Genomic DNA, 15,109 nt, shown 5'->3' with positions numbered 1-15,109 from the left:
ATTTCGATAGCGATGATGACAAACCTTGGGACGACCGCTCGCATCGTGACAATGCAGGTGTCGCCATGTTGGTCAAAACACAGAAGGTACTTTTGTACAACTATTGAGCCAACAACTTTTTATAAAGCAAACTTGCCAATTCACTTAGTATTTTTCCAGAAACACTGCAATACCATGACAATCGAGCCCTGCATGTCTCGGAGACAAAGCTGTAAAATGTTTAACAAGGGCACAATCAGACATACCATACAACGCAACTCGATCGTCTCTGGATTAAAAAAAAAAAAAAACGGGGCTGTAAATAGTCTAAAAATAAACCAGCAAAAGCACCTGCTGCGGAAATGTGTCGCTTTTGGTGTCCAAAAAGGCCAGCAGCATGTTGAGACATGCGGCTTGCAATCGATTGCCTGCCTCAATGGCAGTATGTGACTGGTTTGCTTGTGCACGTGCGCCTTCAGGAAACACGATTTTAATACAAACACAAACATCAAGTCACAAACAGGGGGTGCTGTCTGCCTTCCGGCATCCTGAGTGGGGAGAAGAAGGAAAAAAAGATAAGGGGGAGGAGGGAGCCGCTCCTAGCTGCTCAGAGGTCAGTCCGTGCGCCGGCGCCGGGCGCGTACTTGGGCATTAGCTCGACGATCTTGCGGATGAAGTCCGCCTTTTCGGCACAGCCTTTGCACGACTCGCCCCACTCTTCCAGAATCTTCTTCAGGTCCTTGACCTTCAGCTTCTTCAGGTCCACAGAGCTCAGGTCCACTTGCTTGTCTGCACAATCACACGCAAAAGATTCAATTTGTCTCTTCATCTTTGGGATGGCTCACCAGCGGACAGCCCACGAATACGCTGTCGTATACACGTTCTCGACAGTTGCTGCCCACATTTCCGTCACCTTTGACTGGCACATTTGCCTCCTCTCACCAGTGACAAAAAGAAAAAAAAAGGCATTGCAAGAAACAAAACGAGTTTTTCCATATTAAGGCCTTCCAATAGCAGCAGGCCTAACTCGTAAAAATAACAGTAGTCAAACCTCGACATACAATTGCTTAAACATACCAAATTTTCAACAAACGATGTGAAATTCGAGCGACTCAAAATCAAGTAATTCCCAACATACGTCATCAAGGTTGTCCCGCAATACGGTGGCACATCGGAATGACGTCAGTCAACGTCACGTTATGATATCATCGGTCCTAAGGCGGCAAACGTAAATGGTGGTAGTGGTGAAAAAAGCAATAGGGAGATGATTTCCTAACGATTAAAACAAAACACATGAAAAGATGAGCACGAAGTGCGTGATCTTGCCATGTAATATCCTCTGCACCTCCATCACTGTCTAGTTTGGATCGGCCACCAAACATGTCAAGCACAAACCGCAACGGACAATTAGGTTTGCAGAAATGATAAATCGGGACCGACCGCCAATCTATCCAAGACTTGTACCTGTCCAGGACCAGGAAACGTCCAAGTTACATCTCCGCAGACCCTTCTCACTCGGGACACAGTCTGTTCAAACTCATCTCCGGACAGCATTAGAGTGTTGTACGCCAAAACCAGCAGACACAGACACAGCTTCTTCCCCCAGGCTGTCGCTGTGATGAACTCTCCCCCCTCATTGAGATTCAGAGTCATCACTGTGCAATAACATCCTGTTCTCGTCACTTAAATGTTGTTAGTTACCTGAATGTTGTTAGTCACTTAAATGTTGTACAGAGACTGAGATCAACCGGCGACAAATTCACTGTTTGGCATGCACAAACTTGGTCAATATAGCTGATTCTGATATTGCCAGAACATGTCAGCAAAGCGGTCAAGCCATCCAAGGCGATACAGAACGCTGAGATCCACGCACAGTTGAGTGAGACGGAGGACGTCGAGGAGATAGAGGATGTCATATGTTCGGCTGAGATGAAGTGGATCTTAGGCTATCAACAGGTCGTTGACTTCGTTGAGAAGCATCACCCACACAAACATCTAGTTTGCCGTACGGCTTCACATATCAATGACATCTGCTTGACTCATTACAGGAACATTTTAAAATGCCGTTACAAGCAAACATCTGTAGATAAATTCTTTAAAAAATCTGCAAAACGGTCTACTGATGGTGAGGAGGAAAGTGAAGCAAAGAAAAGTATGCCTGAACTGAATGGAAGTAAAGGGTTAAGCTGAAAGTTAGAAAGAAAGCGTACAAAAATATTTAAAATAAAAAAAACGCTAATTAAGCTTTAAACTAAGATTATGCAAGTTGGATAAAAACACTGAAAAATAGCAAAAATATGTAAAATATAAAACTAAATAAGCTAAATTAGTTTGAAGTTCCCATATGGTAAGTTACGCAACGTATGTATCTCCGTGTCTATAAGGTATAGTGTCAATAAAACCCCCTTTTTATAGAATGTTTCTTTGTAATTTATTTATTTCTACATGTCTGATATAATGCATTTGTTTTATTGCTGTGTGTGATTATCTGCAGAATTTATTAAGATGTTATCGTTGTTTTTTGGCTGTAGAACGAGTTAAATGAATTACAATGTATTCTTATGGGACTGTTTGAGTCAGCATACGACTATTTCAACATACAAAGTAGGTCCCGCACCTAATTAAATTAGTATGTAAAGGCTGTACTCAGTAATTTCTGCTCAATGTAAAATATTTGTGGTGTACCAGCAAGGTGTTGAGGCGATGGCGCAAAGTCCGCCGAGCACTTTTGCTTTCATTGAACGGAAACGGCAATATCGGTCGGAAACACCGCAATTCAATCCTTTTCCGGCTTAATTAATTTTGCGAGGCCATTGGGACGACAGCTGCGAGATCCCCCCCCCCACCCGAGCCAAAGCATTTTCCCCAGAAATAATTAAAAGGAAGCAAAAGGCACAAGACAAAGGCCAACTGGCAATGAATCCCAAAGTCTCCCGAGTGAAAAAGTTCGAGCAGCAGGTACCGTATCTCAATTCGCAGATTTGGCCGTCTTTCTTTTTGAGCTTCTCGCAGATTTTGTCGACAGGGACGTGGTAGCTGAGCGGCTTGGACACTTCGTTGATCATCTTGGTGGCTGCGTCGCTGGTCGCCCCAATGTAGTAACACTGCACACAAGCACATGCACATTGGAGGGCAGCAGCACCGACAACGAGGTGGTCACCTTTGCACCAAGACGTACAAATCGATTTTCTTTGCCTTTGGCTGTTCTGCAGCTCTTGAGGAGCGCCTTTTCCACATCATCACTCTTCATGTCCGCTTTGTGCTCCTGAAGCGACTCGTAGAACTTACCCAAAAAAGTCACACACACTGCAACAAAAACACAACCCACAACACAGGTCATCGGCCGCTTGCTCCAACCATGCATTCATCACTTGTTGGTGCTGATGAAGAAGTCAACCTGTGCTTTTATTGGCTCTCTTTGATTTGTTTCTCGTTCCAAATTGGCCAGGCAGAGAAACCAAAGTGACGATGGCGGTGCAGTTCCCAGAAAATTGGCAAAAGTGCCCACCGCCGATTAGGCACCCTAGCTTTGACTTTGACGCACTCGTGCTCTAAAATGACGTCTACACAGCGGGGTGGCACACTTTTGACGTCCGGCGCGGAATATGTACTTTAGCTATCACGAAATTCAGGGCCATTATTACCACTGGGCTACATTTCTTTGACGCTTCCATTTCAGCACTTCCAGTTCGCACGGAAATTATCATGATACTCAGTAGAATTATAACGTTGGGTTGTTCATACTCATTCGGTAACCGAACAGGGCTACTTGTAATTTTTTTCGAGGAGATCTCTGGATTTTTCGGAAAGGACTTGCCTGGGCTAAGGTTAGCCGACCGCCGGCCGGGCTTCTTCATTACCTTCACATTCTCCTTCTTTGAGCGCCTCGCAAGTCGCCAGCACTGCAGAGAGCAGCACACCCACCAACAGGCCGCTTGAACTCAACATTGGAGCCTCTCGGCCGTGCAAACCAAAAATGACAATTTCACGCTCGCCGCCGCGGAGTCAACTTGAGCCCTTTGCCTTTACAGAGTTTGCTGAGTCTGCCCAGACCTAGCCTAGCGCAACACTCACAATCACTCGCCGGTAACCAACACGCGAGTCTGGGTGGACGTCAGCGAAAGCCTCGGCTTTTCATTGGCTGAGAGCGGCGCCAAGCAAAATTTCCCTCTCCGCGCTTTGCGTCAATTGGACAAAGACGAAACGGCACGGGGACAACGTCTAGTTGTCGCCATGTGATTGGATCGGCACACTGTCTAGAACAGGGGTCACCAACCTTTCTTAAACCGAGAGCTACTTCCTGGGTACTGATTAAGGCAGACCTGGGCAAAGTACGGCCCCCGGGCCACATCCGGCCCTTTGTGCTTCCCTGCCCGGCCCGCATGAGGCCAATCGTAAATTATATTTGATTACAACTTAATTTAAAAAACAAAATCTGTGTCGTGCGTGCAATACAACTGTTTTGCTTTTATTTTGAAAGGCGTCGCACTTCCGTGTAGTGTACGTGTATGTGAGCTGTGCGTGAAGGTGAACAATGCGAAGTAATTCTGCCCGAGAAATAAATGTATGCTGACCCTCTGAAAAGAAAAGTTGACAAGGAGCGCCGTGTTTTTAACAAGACATGGACTGCCAAGTATGTCTTTACAGAAATGAAAGGTAAAGCCTTGTGCCTGATTTGTGGTACACAGGTCGCTGTTTAAAGAATATAATTTGAGTCGCCACTACACGACCAAGCATGAGAAAAAATACGTCTGATAAACAGCGCGCATCAGAGGCTGATGCATTGCTAGCAAAACTGCAAACCCAACAAGGACTTTTTATCAAACTTCACATCCAGAGATGCAGCGGCTTTGTCATTTGAGGAAAAGTTAAAGAAGTTAAGAATAAATTGTACTGATTAATGATTGTGTTTTTATTTGACCTATACACCACAATTTCACACAGCTTAATATAAATATAAACAGAATAATTGTATTCTTCTAATTACCAGTACCAGCTATTTAAAATAAATAATTTAGTGCATTTTACAATAGAAGAAAATTGAGCAGGTTTAAGTTATCGTAGGTGTGGCCCTCTGACAACTGAGGTTTTTCATGTGGCCCCTTGTAAAAATTAATTGCCCACCCCTGGATTAAGGCAAAGGGCTACCAGTTTGACACACACTTCTGAAATAGCCAATTTGCTCAATTTGGCTTTCACTATGTGTTATTATTGTCATTTCCAGCTCACATGTAAGTGTGATTTTAACAAGAATAGCAAAAATACAGTCAAGCCTTGGTTTTTGACCACAATCCGTCCCAGAAGGCGGTTCAAGAAGCGAATCAGTTGAATTCCAAATCTATTTTTCCCATTACAAATATTGGAAAATATTTTAATCAGTTTCAAGAAAAAACAAACTCCCCATTTTTAAGCATTTTTTCATTTGCGCATATTTGTCCGGTCGCGCAACCGCAGCGCGCCGGGCGCTCACTGTCGCATTGCTTTAAGAGCGTCTTTGTGTTTTAGGATGGCTTTGCTGCTCCCACTTGCTTTCTTTGGAGGCATGATTAGGGGTTTATACAATACTCAAAGTAACGAAAATACAATAACAATGGAGTCAGTCGGCATCCGGGCCGCGCGGTCGGGTTTTCTCGGGTCCTCCCGGCTCCTCTCGCGAGGTTCGACCTCCGAATTTTGTTCGACAACCGAAGCAAAAAATCTCGAATTTTTTGTTCGAATTCCGATTTGTTCGAGAACCAGGACGTTCGAAAATCGAGGGTTGACTGTAAAATAAATAGATGCAGCTCACTGACAAGTGCCGCTATTTGAGCTAATTTTAGAACAGCCCTGCGGGCGACTCATGCGGTCCTCACGGGTGACCAGGTGCCCGCGGGCACCGTGTAGGTGACCCCTGGTCCAGAAACTACTGACACGCTCCAACTTGCTCGACGTGTTTGATCTTTTACTTTATTTCAACAATTAACATGTAGCCCAGGTTAACATAGCCTTGTAAAATAAGAGCCTGTTAATATAAACAGTCATAAAGAAAGTACATTGTAAATATCTTCTAAACAGACAAACACAGATTAAAAGCATGTTAATTATTAAAACAATACAAATTCATTATTTCATTAATGTTTTGTGTGGAGTTTGCATGTTCTCCCCGGGCCTGCGTGGGTTTTCTCCGGGCACTACGGTTTCCTCCCACATCCCAAAGACATGCTTGGTAGGCCGATTGAGCACTCCAAATTGTCCCTAGGTGTTAGTGCGAGTGCAAATGGTTGTTTGTCTCTGTGTGCCCTGCGATTGGCTGCCAACCGGTTGAGGGTCTCCCCCCGCCTACTGCCTGTTGACGGCTGGGATAGGCTCCAGCACACCCGCGACCCCTGTGGGGACTAAGCGGTTCAGGAAATGGATGGATGGATGGATGGATGGATGGATGGATGGATGGATGGATGGATGGATGGATGGATGGATGGATGGATGGATGGATGGATGGATGGATGGATGTTTTGCATTTGTTAAAATGATAAAAGCGTGAACATTCACTTTTATTTTGAAGGAGCCATGATGACGTAATGAAAAGACCCATGTGACCAAAAATGCAAACTCTTCTTTTTTTTTTCCCGCCGTTCTTTTCCGGATGACGACGAAGGTGCACTAAATATGGGAGTAAGTACGTTAAACTAAAGGGAAGAGAGAGAGTAAAACAGGATTATATAAAGGTTTTTTTTGTATTTGATGGACTTATTTTTCTGTTTTCAAACTTTCTTTTCACCTTGGTGATGCACTAAGTGTGGAACGGGACTTGATTCATGAGAGTTGGTTCAGAAACCTCTGAACTAATAACAAAGCTGATTTCTTGTGCGAGTCGCAAGATGGCGAGCCACCAAATAGGCCTTTGAATTGTCTCTCATGCAGGAGCGGAGAGCACTCGCTGGACGTTGTTCATCGAACCTGGTAGGATCTATCCATTTTTTCCTCTGCTACACCGAAGTGGATTCGGAAAGGATTGACTGACTATTCAGGAAAATCTGGAGAAGCCAACCGAAGGGATATAGAGACATTTGGATATTGAAAGTCGTTAAGTCTTCTGCTGAATTCTTTTGAGTTTTGTATATTTTGTCACTTTTATTTTTGTGAACTATATACGTATGTGATGATGCTGTAATGGTGTTATTGAAATATTGATTAGTTTGAACAAAATCTGTGAAATGGTGGGAATTTAAAAGTGGCTTTAACTGAACTCAAATTAGATTTACTATTACTTTCGAATTACTTACCTGTACTGAATGTTATTCAAACAACACAAAGTCAGGTAACTAAACAGATTGAACCTTAGAATTAATAAAACAACCCGGGTTGAAACTAAAATTCCTTAAACTGAAAAGTTTAACTGAAAGGGAAATTATTTTCTTCAACTAACGCTGAGTTTAAATGTAAACTGTATGTCTATTGTTTGTAAATTTTATGGCAACTATTTTCTCTACTAAAATAAGCCGGCAGTTCAATTCAAACCTTGGTCTGTGGTGTTAGGTTACGGATTTTAGTTATTGATCTGACTCCAAATTGCGATCAACACTTAACATATGAGTTCCTATGTCCCAATCCACACACTGGCGCACCTAACAATTTTGCGAGTTCGTTCTGTCAAAGAGAAGACCAGTAGATCAATCAGACCAAATTTACCAATTGTTTATTCCTGACAAAGCACACTAATACTCGTGCGTTTTTGTGACCACCAAAAGATGACACATTCTTCCGGGTTGCCCAGTTTTGAAGAAACACAATATGAATATTAAAGCATGCAAAACATTGTGAGATGATTGGTCGATGGCCATCTCCTCCCCGTGTCGGTGTTATTGCTGAGGTCAGGCGGTTGGGTTTTCCCCGCGAAACCTGACCGCCTGGACGTGATGTTGTTCTCATTTCTCACCGACCTTGAGGTGTTCTCGTCCGGTACTCCCTGTCTGGGCCTATTCTACAACACTTCAAAGAAAACAAGTTCATGCAGGTTGCCTCCACATTCTTCGCCACCCACCAATCCACATGAGCACTCCAATACTAGATATTATATTAATATGATTATAAGTTTAACACAACCTTAAAAATATGTTTGCAAACTGCCCAAAGCACATTTCCCTTTATTCCCTCTCATGACCTCATTTATGAGATCATCACCCGTTACTCTAGCAAACAGCTACCAGCGCACTGTCTATCCTTCCTTCCCCCCGCTGCTCATGTTGAGTCACCAGGGTATATTGGCCCATCGATGGCAACGGGCCAACGGTTTTCTCGATCAACCGGACAGTGAGTGACCTAATACATGGAATACAACAACAACCGCATAAAATCATAATTGTAGTAAAAATAGCCACAGCAACAAGCACAAACATGATGAGGCCTTTCCAGCTTCCGAACGTTTTCATCCAATCAGACCAAATATCGGTGTGTACGCCTGAATGATCTTTCATCTTTTTATTCAGTGTCCTTAGTCCTTCCAACGCCTTGGTCAGTCGTGTCCTGGTGCGTGTTGTTTGAGATGAAAGTACAACATGCATCACCAAACATTCCACACACACCATGTTCCTTAGCCCAGTGTTTCCCAACCTTTATTCATTCACGGCACACCTTTTCATTGGAAAAAATCTCGAGGCACACCACCAACAAAAATCTGTTAAGTGTTACACCAGCTTCTATATTAAAATCAGTTATATTACAACAAAAGAACTATTCCTATATATGTATGGAGAGTCGAATAATTGAATAAAGATAAATACTAAATATTCTTTAAATTGTATTTCTTTTGTAAATGAAAGTGACAGTTTTTGAAAAAAGGTTTTAGACAGTGTAAGAAATAAACTATTGAAAGTGATTGTGATCAGAATCCAAAAGAATCAATATGGCTTTGTTTACTGTTTTAGGAACAATCCAGGTTCTCCCGTTGAACTACATTCTCTGATTTCCATCGGAACGAAAACGTCATTTTCTTCTTCGTTTCCTTCACTCTTGTTCACTGAAATAAAAATTGTTCTTTTGAACGAATCGTTCACTCACGAGCCAACACTAACAGCAACACACGCACACAAACTGAGTATGTGCCGATGCCACAACATGAAATCTCAAGATTCTCCGATTTGCCACGCATGCACGATTAGCCTTGCGTTAACTGACCTGTGGTTTGGTAATCCTGTTTACAATTCGCTCGGTATTTAATGCTGGACAATTTCCCACGGCACAGCTGAACATCTCTCACGGCACACCAGTGTGCCACGGCACACTGGTTGGTAAACACTGCCTTAGCCAATAGCATGTCCAACGCAATTCTATTTTGGAACGCCATTAACGACGTTGCAGCCAATTGTTCATGAACTGCAGCAAATGATTCAGCTGTATAATTACCCAGTCGTTGGACATTGTAGTGAAAGTAATTAATACGGTCTACATTTTTATTGGGGGTGATCCATAGGAAGATACTTTCGAATCCCGAGGACACTTGATTAACGAGTTTATACTTATCTGGCACATCCCGGGGCCCTCCTATAGTGTCAATATATGTTGGATAGTCGTTGCTCAACCACGGGGGCAAAACGTCTCTTTTGGCTCGCTTCAGGAGCCCCGCCAGTGAGGACTCCAGGTTCCAATTGAGATTCTGTATTTCAATGGGGACAACCACCATAGTCATTATCAAAGATACGAGGGCACAGATACCTGATGCATTCTTCGGCAAGCGATCCTATAATTTGTCATCACCACACCACAACCAGATGTCACTGGTCTTCCTCTACTCCTTCCATCACTGCTGGGTGAATTCTGGCATGTCCTGTTAAAGCTTGAAAACAAGTGAATTTGGAAAAAACTTTGTATATCACAATTACAAATTGAAACCTACTCACCCATTTCTATTTTACCACTCCCCCCTTTGACACATTCACCCAATATGTCATTACGTATCAAAAGGAACCTGCAAAGCGTCCCCCCTCATCACCACACTCATTGTAGCCAGGCCCGCAGAACCTCTAGCTACCATCTGGGCCCCAGGACCATCACCCCAAGTCCTTGAAACTTGACTGTCCACCACAGATTCGGCAACACAAACAAAAATCATCGCACTCCTGTCAGTGAGCTTATAGCCCGGCTGACAGCGGAAATTTGTACACACAAAAACAGACATCAAGTATCAAAATAAAAACAGTCATAAAATGAATCCTGGCGCCCGCGGATCATGTCCTGAAAACCACGTCATCAACAAGTTCATCATAAAAACCAAAAGGGCAAGGGTTAACATATTCTTGTAAATCCAACACAAACTTTTCACGAACGCGATCGACAACCTGCAAGAATGAAAACAAGTTACGCAAGCAACGCGCAATCCGCTCCTTGGCTGGTGGCTCATGCTGCAAAAAAATCAAGTCACACAGAAAAACAAAGCAGAGCGTGCTATTGTCGCAAACACGTTCAAGCGTCAAACAATTGGTCACTGTCCACCTAGTCCGTCACCCCGTCGGGTGAGCTCAAAGTCGTCACACGTCAAATCGTCCAAAGTCTTGCTGTTCAATACTAGTTCTGTCTTGTCTGACCATATCACTGAAATGGGCCTTCTCCATCACACCGTTTTGTTGTCGATGGTGCCCCTGATTGATCATTGAGCCATGGTTCCGGTCAGAACTCATCACTTACCAGTTCCAGACCCTCCAGTCTGTACCACCCCTTCAGGTGAGAGGAATTTTATCCTCAATTGCAAACACATCACCCCAACTTCAGACCTCTCTGGCCAATCATACTGCGCGCACACAGTCATAGACGATCACATGCGCACGCACCCATCCACACACTCGCAGACACACGCATCGGTCTCTATCACTCAGCTCTCCTCCCACACTAAGCAAAGTTAGTATGTTAGTGTGCAGGCAAACATTGACTCCTAATAGTAACTCTTCACATTTGGACATACTTGTCAACATAACCTATTGTAAAATCTCCAATTCAATTTTCCATAAACTCGCCCATCAGATTCATCGCAAATTGTCATATATGTCTATCTGGGGGGGCCGACTGTGGGACCCGCGTTCCAGGGGAGCCTCCATAACCTCAGATTGCTCCTACAAACTCGATCTCTATTACTTATCCTAATTAAATTCAATAAAGATGGGTCCGACTATTCCCTCTGGATTTTTACGTCATCATTTGGCTCTCCCCCTTTTCCTGTTGTCTAGCTCAAATATGTTTCTCAGTCTGCTTCTCTTTATTGCCCCTCTTGGCAAGTCTCACTCCCCCCTTTTTTCTCTTCCTAAAAATCCTGCCTGTCACACCATCCAGCACCTCTCCCTGCTTCCTTAAATCGTCGCCTGTTTCCACTCCTTTCATCCACTCCCTCGCGCGGTCTGCCCCCCTCTGCAAAGCTCCAGCTCCACACAGGGAGCGCCAAGCCCCCTCCCTAGAATGGGCAGTTTTTAATGTAATTTACGTCATTGCTGTCCAGATCTTCTATCCTCAATCTCCCTTGTTGTCAATCCCTGTTAAAATGCCAAAATGCCCCTGTTCTTCTTGACTGAATCCACTTTAGTCCAAATGTCCTATTCTAAAATGTATCTAACTCGACTTCTACTTCTTAAGCCTGACGAGCCAAAATATCAGATCTCGCTCTTGTTTCTTACCGTTTTAGCCTATTTGTTTTATCCGAATCTGTTCAATCTCTGACTATGATGCTTTTCTCTGTAGCTCTACGCATTATTCAATTTTTTATCAAATCTCCTCAGTTCTGTCAAATTTAGTGCACAATGAAGCTCCTGTCCACCTTGACCCAAGCTTCACCCAGTTTGGTAACCCCACAGCAAGGAGTGCGATTTGGCCGTCGGACACTTCTTTTGCAGCACCTCACACTCTCAAGTTGGTGTTCTTTTGTTGTTGCTTCAGAGCCAACCCATCCATCACTCTCAAATGAGTCCATTGTTCAAATGAGTCCATTTTCATCATTGTGAGTTCCTCTGCTTCTCACTGTCTTTTCTCGTCCCCGAGGATGTCGTCTTTCCTCCGGGGTGTACTTGCCCCCTCCAAGCACAACAACAGTCGTTCTTTGTCCTTGCCAAAGGTCAAAGGTGCCTCCAAGCCAGGCACCGTTTTGTAGTCGTCCACGGCTGCAGGCGGAGTCTCGGGATCGAGTTTCAGGGATCCTGGCACTGAGAGTGACAGACTGGGACATCAAACTTGTAAGACTATTTCCAAATGTAGCTGCTGCCATCAATTTACTAGTAACGTTTGTTTACCAAATGTCAAATTCTCCTAGTATCAGCGATCTCATCTTTATATTGTAAGTCCTGTAACTCATCCTATTTCCGAGCCACGTTTAGTCTATAGTTCTAATTTAATGCGACAGTACATTGTTACTTCAGTATCATTATTCAAAATTAACTCATCGAGGTCTGCGTTCTACATCTTGCCCTGTCTTGACCTCTCAAACGTTATTACCTGTGTCATGCTTGCTCAAAAATGTGCCTTAGAATATGGTGCTGTGAATTTCCAATCTCCCCGATCAAATTGGATCCCGCTTCTCAGCTCTTCTTTCTCATGCTCCTGTTAGCCTGCAATTGTCCAAGTCAAAAATATTATTTTCTTTTAACTGTCTTTCTTTTGAACCTCTAAATCGCTCATGTTGCTAAACCTTCTACACCAGGAAACCATTTAAAGGGTCTTAAAGAAAGGACAGATTACTCCCAATATCTCCTCATTATTTACGAGTGAGCCCCCCTTTCTTCTCTCACTTCCCTCTTTCTATCTGTCTTGGGCCGAATGTGTGGCGTCCTGCCATAAATCACTGCTGCCACGGCCCAACTGTTTTCCTAAGACCCACAGGTACACATACATTAGTATTTTAATGAGTATTGCAAGCATGCCCCTCTCTCGCCTATTTGCAAACTGTTAAACATTAGTGTCAGTGATGTTTCAGTTTCAATCATGCACGTTCGCTGTTGGTTATGCACCCTTTGCTCATCAACATTTGATCTCCCCTCGTCTTGCCTCAGTTCTCCTCGATATTGACCTCTCCCGGGGGACGCAGCCCCGCCTTTGCGGACTCCTCGGCACAGCGCCCCTGGACGAGGGGGGTCAGCGTATCAATGTTGACGCCACAGTCTGGCCAGGCCCGCGCGTCCCGCTGGCCCCCACCCCCGCCAGTATAGCGCCATTCCACACCTTGGAGCCCACCGGCCCCCTCCTTTCTTGAACATTCTCTGATCCATGCCGTCTTCCTCCTCACACGCCCGCACCCACACAGGGTGTGCACATAAACGCACACACCGAGCGCGCACACAACCGTACGTACACACACACACGCATCCGCACGCACGCACGCCAATACACAAAGCGCGCACACAGAGCTCAGACGAACGACGACAGACTGACACAAATTTTACAGAGATTACGCACGGACACAGAACACACAGACAAAGGGATTCGAATCCATCTCAATGCCACTCACAATTTGCGCTTCCACATCAGCATATACATTCCTTCAATCTCACTGCTTCAAACATTCACTGAGAAACTCACACTGACCCTGCCCCGCCCGCAGCCATAGCACCCCCCATGCGAGGGGGAGCGCGGCATCAATGTTGACCGGTTACAGGCTGGCCATTTCCTGCAACAATCGTGATGCCGGTGTTGTGCTCGATTTGGTTCCCCCGTGAGATTTTGTTCCCCCTGCCGCGGGAGCGCGCACGCCTTGTTTGGAAAGCGAAAAACCGATGCCGTACGGCGTCAGCACTATGTTGTTTTCAATAAAAACATGAAGAATTCACGTTTGCGTCCGTCAATTTTAATTTTTATAAAGGATTATTCTCATTTGATGTCTTTAAATTCATCCGCGTTCTGCCATTGAAGCGGGGTGCATTCAAAGACCAGTCGTACAGACGGAACACTCACTCACTTCACCAAAAAGCAACGATATAATTACGTGAGCTCTTTGCATAAACCTCGATGCAAAGAAACTCCTCCTTTTGGGTACCATTACATGCTACAAGGAGTATATATTACAAATGAGACTTTATTCTTAATTGTGATCATCATTCATCCATCCATTTTATTACTCAGGTATTTTCAAAGCAAATTAATATTGTTGCATTTATTAATTTGCTTTAAAATGACAGCGCAATATAATTAAAAGCTGACACTCTAGCAATGTCAAACGTGTTCATTTAAGTAAAAGCCACACACGTTTTGTGATCAAATCTTTCATAACGAGAATGATTTGAGTGAATTGATTTGAATGAATAATTGAAGAAATTTTAGTTCTGAAGGCTCCTTTTGTGCCAAGCAAAGTGAAAGGTGGTGGGATAAAAATTGTAACAGGAACGCTATAAAAAATGGCAAGCCGTGAATATTTGTGCCCCCCTCCCATTTTGAGAACGGTGAGTCCTGGACATCGACTGGCTTTTTTTCTGTCTTCCTGGGGGTCTGCTCAGGTAGTGTGGCAAATTTGAACAGGTTCCCTCATTCCTAGCCCAAGTTACAGGGGGGGAACAAATCCTCACGGGTGCCCCGTGAGGATATGTTTCCCCCCCCCCCTTATTTTGAGAACAGTGAGTCCTAGACTCCAACTGTTTTTTTCCTGTCTTCCTGGGGGTCTGCTCAGGTAGTGTGGCAAATTTGAACAGGTTCCCTCATTCCTAGCCCAAGTTACAGGGGGTGAACATATCTTCACGGGTGCCCCGTGAGGATATGTTCCCCCCCCCCCCTTATTTTGAGAACGGTGAGTCCTAGACTCCAACTGTTTTTTTTTCTGTCTTCCTGGGGGTCTGCTCAGGTAGTGTGGCAAATTTGAACAGGTTCCCTCATTCCTAGCCTAAGTTACAGGGGTGGAACATATCCTCACCCCGTGAGGATATGTTCCACCCCTTATTTTGAGAACGGTGAGTCCTGGACATCGACTGGCTTTTTTTCTGTCTTCTTGGGGGTCTGCTCAGGTAGTGTGGCAAATTTGAACAGGTTCCCTCATTCCTAGCCCAAGTTACAGGGGGGGGAACTTATCCTCACGGGCGCCCCGTGAGGATATGTTCCCCCCCCTTATTTTGAGAACGGTGAGTCCTAGACTCCAACTGTTTTTTTCTGTCTTCCTGGGGGTCTGCTCAGGTAGTGTGGCAAATTTGAACAGGTT

The 15,109-nt window shown here is 44.4% G+C and overlaps 1 protein-coding gene across 4 annotated transcripts; it reads right to left on the bottom strand.

The window, feature by feature from the left end:
- Window positions 1-103: 103 nt before the first annotated feature.
- On the bottom strand, window positions 104-4,167 carry manf (mesencephalic astrocyte-derived neurotrophic factor). 4 transcript variants are annotated; one of them, XM_049734381.2, is made up of 5 exons: window positions 3,840-4,097; window positions 3,158-3,285; window positions 2,942-3,083; window positions 624-768; window positions 104-527 (listed from the first exon to the last, which is right to left on the bottom strand). In XM_049734381.2, exons 1-5 carry the CDS (start codon window positions 3,925-3,927, stop codon window positions 488-490), a joined length of 543 nt encoding a protein of 180 aa, XP_049590338.1. In that variant the 5' UTR covers window positions 3,928-4,097; the 3' UTR covers window positions 104-487. The 4 variants fall into 4 exon arrangements, with proteins under 4 accessions (XP_049590338.1, XP_049590339.1, XP_049590340.1 ...); XM_049734383.2 differs by lacking the exon at window positions 104-527 and adding an exon at window positions 1,444-1,634 and having other exon boundaries at window positions 622-768; window positions 3,797-4,167; XM_049734380.2 differs by lacking the exon at window positions 104-527 and adding an exon at window positions 1,444-1,634 and having other exon boundaries at window positions 622-768; window positions 3,840-4,114.
- Window positions 4,168-15,109: the final 10,942 nt, after the last annotated feature.

This window comes from Syngnathus scovelli, chromosome 11 (assembly GCF_024217435.2).
Source record: "Syngnathus scovelli strain Florida chromosome 11, RoL_Ssco_1.2, whole genome shotgun sequence".
Taxonomy (NCBI): Eukaryota; Metazoa; Chordata; class Actinopteri; order Syngnathiformes; family Syngnathidae; genus Syngnathus; species Syngnathus scovelli.
The sequence above is the reverse complement of the archived record's forward strand: the minus strand, read 5'-3'. Positions and strand labels throughout refer to the sequence as shown.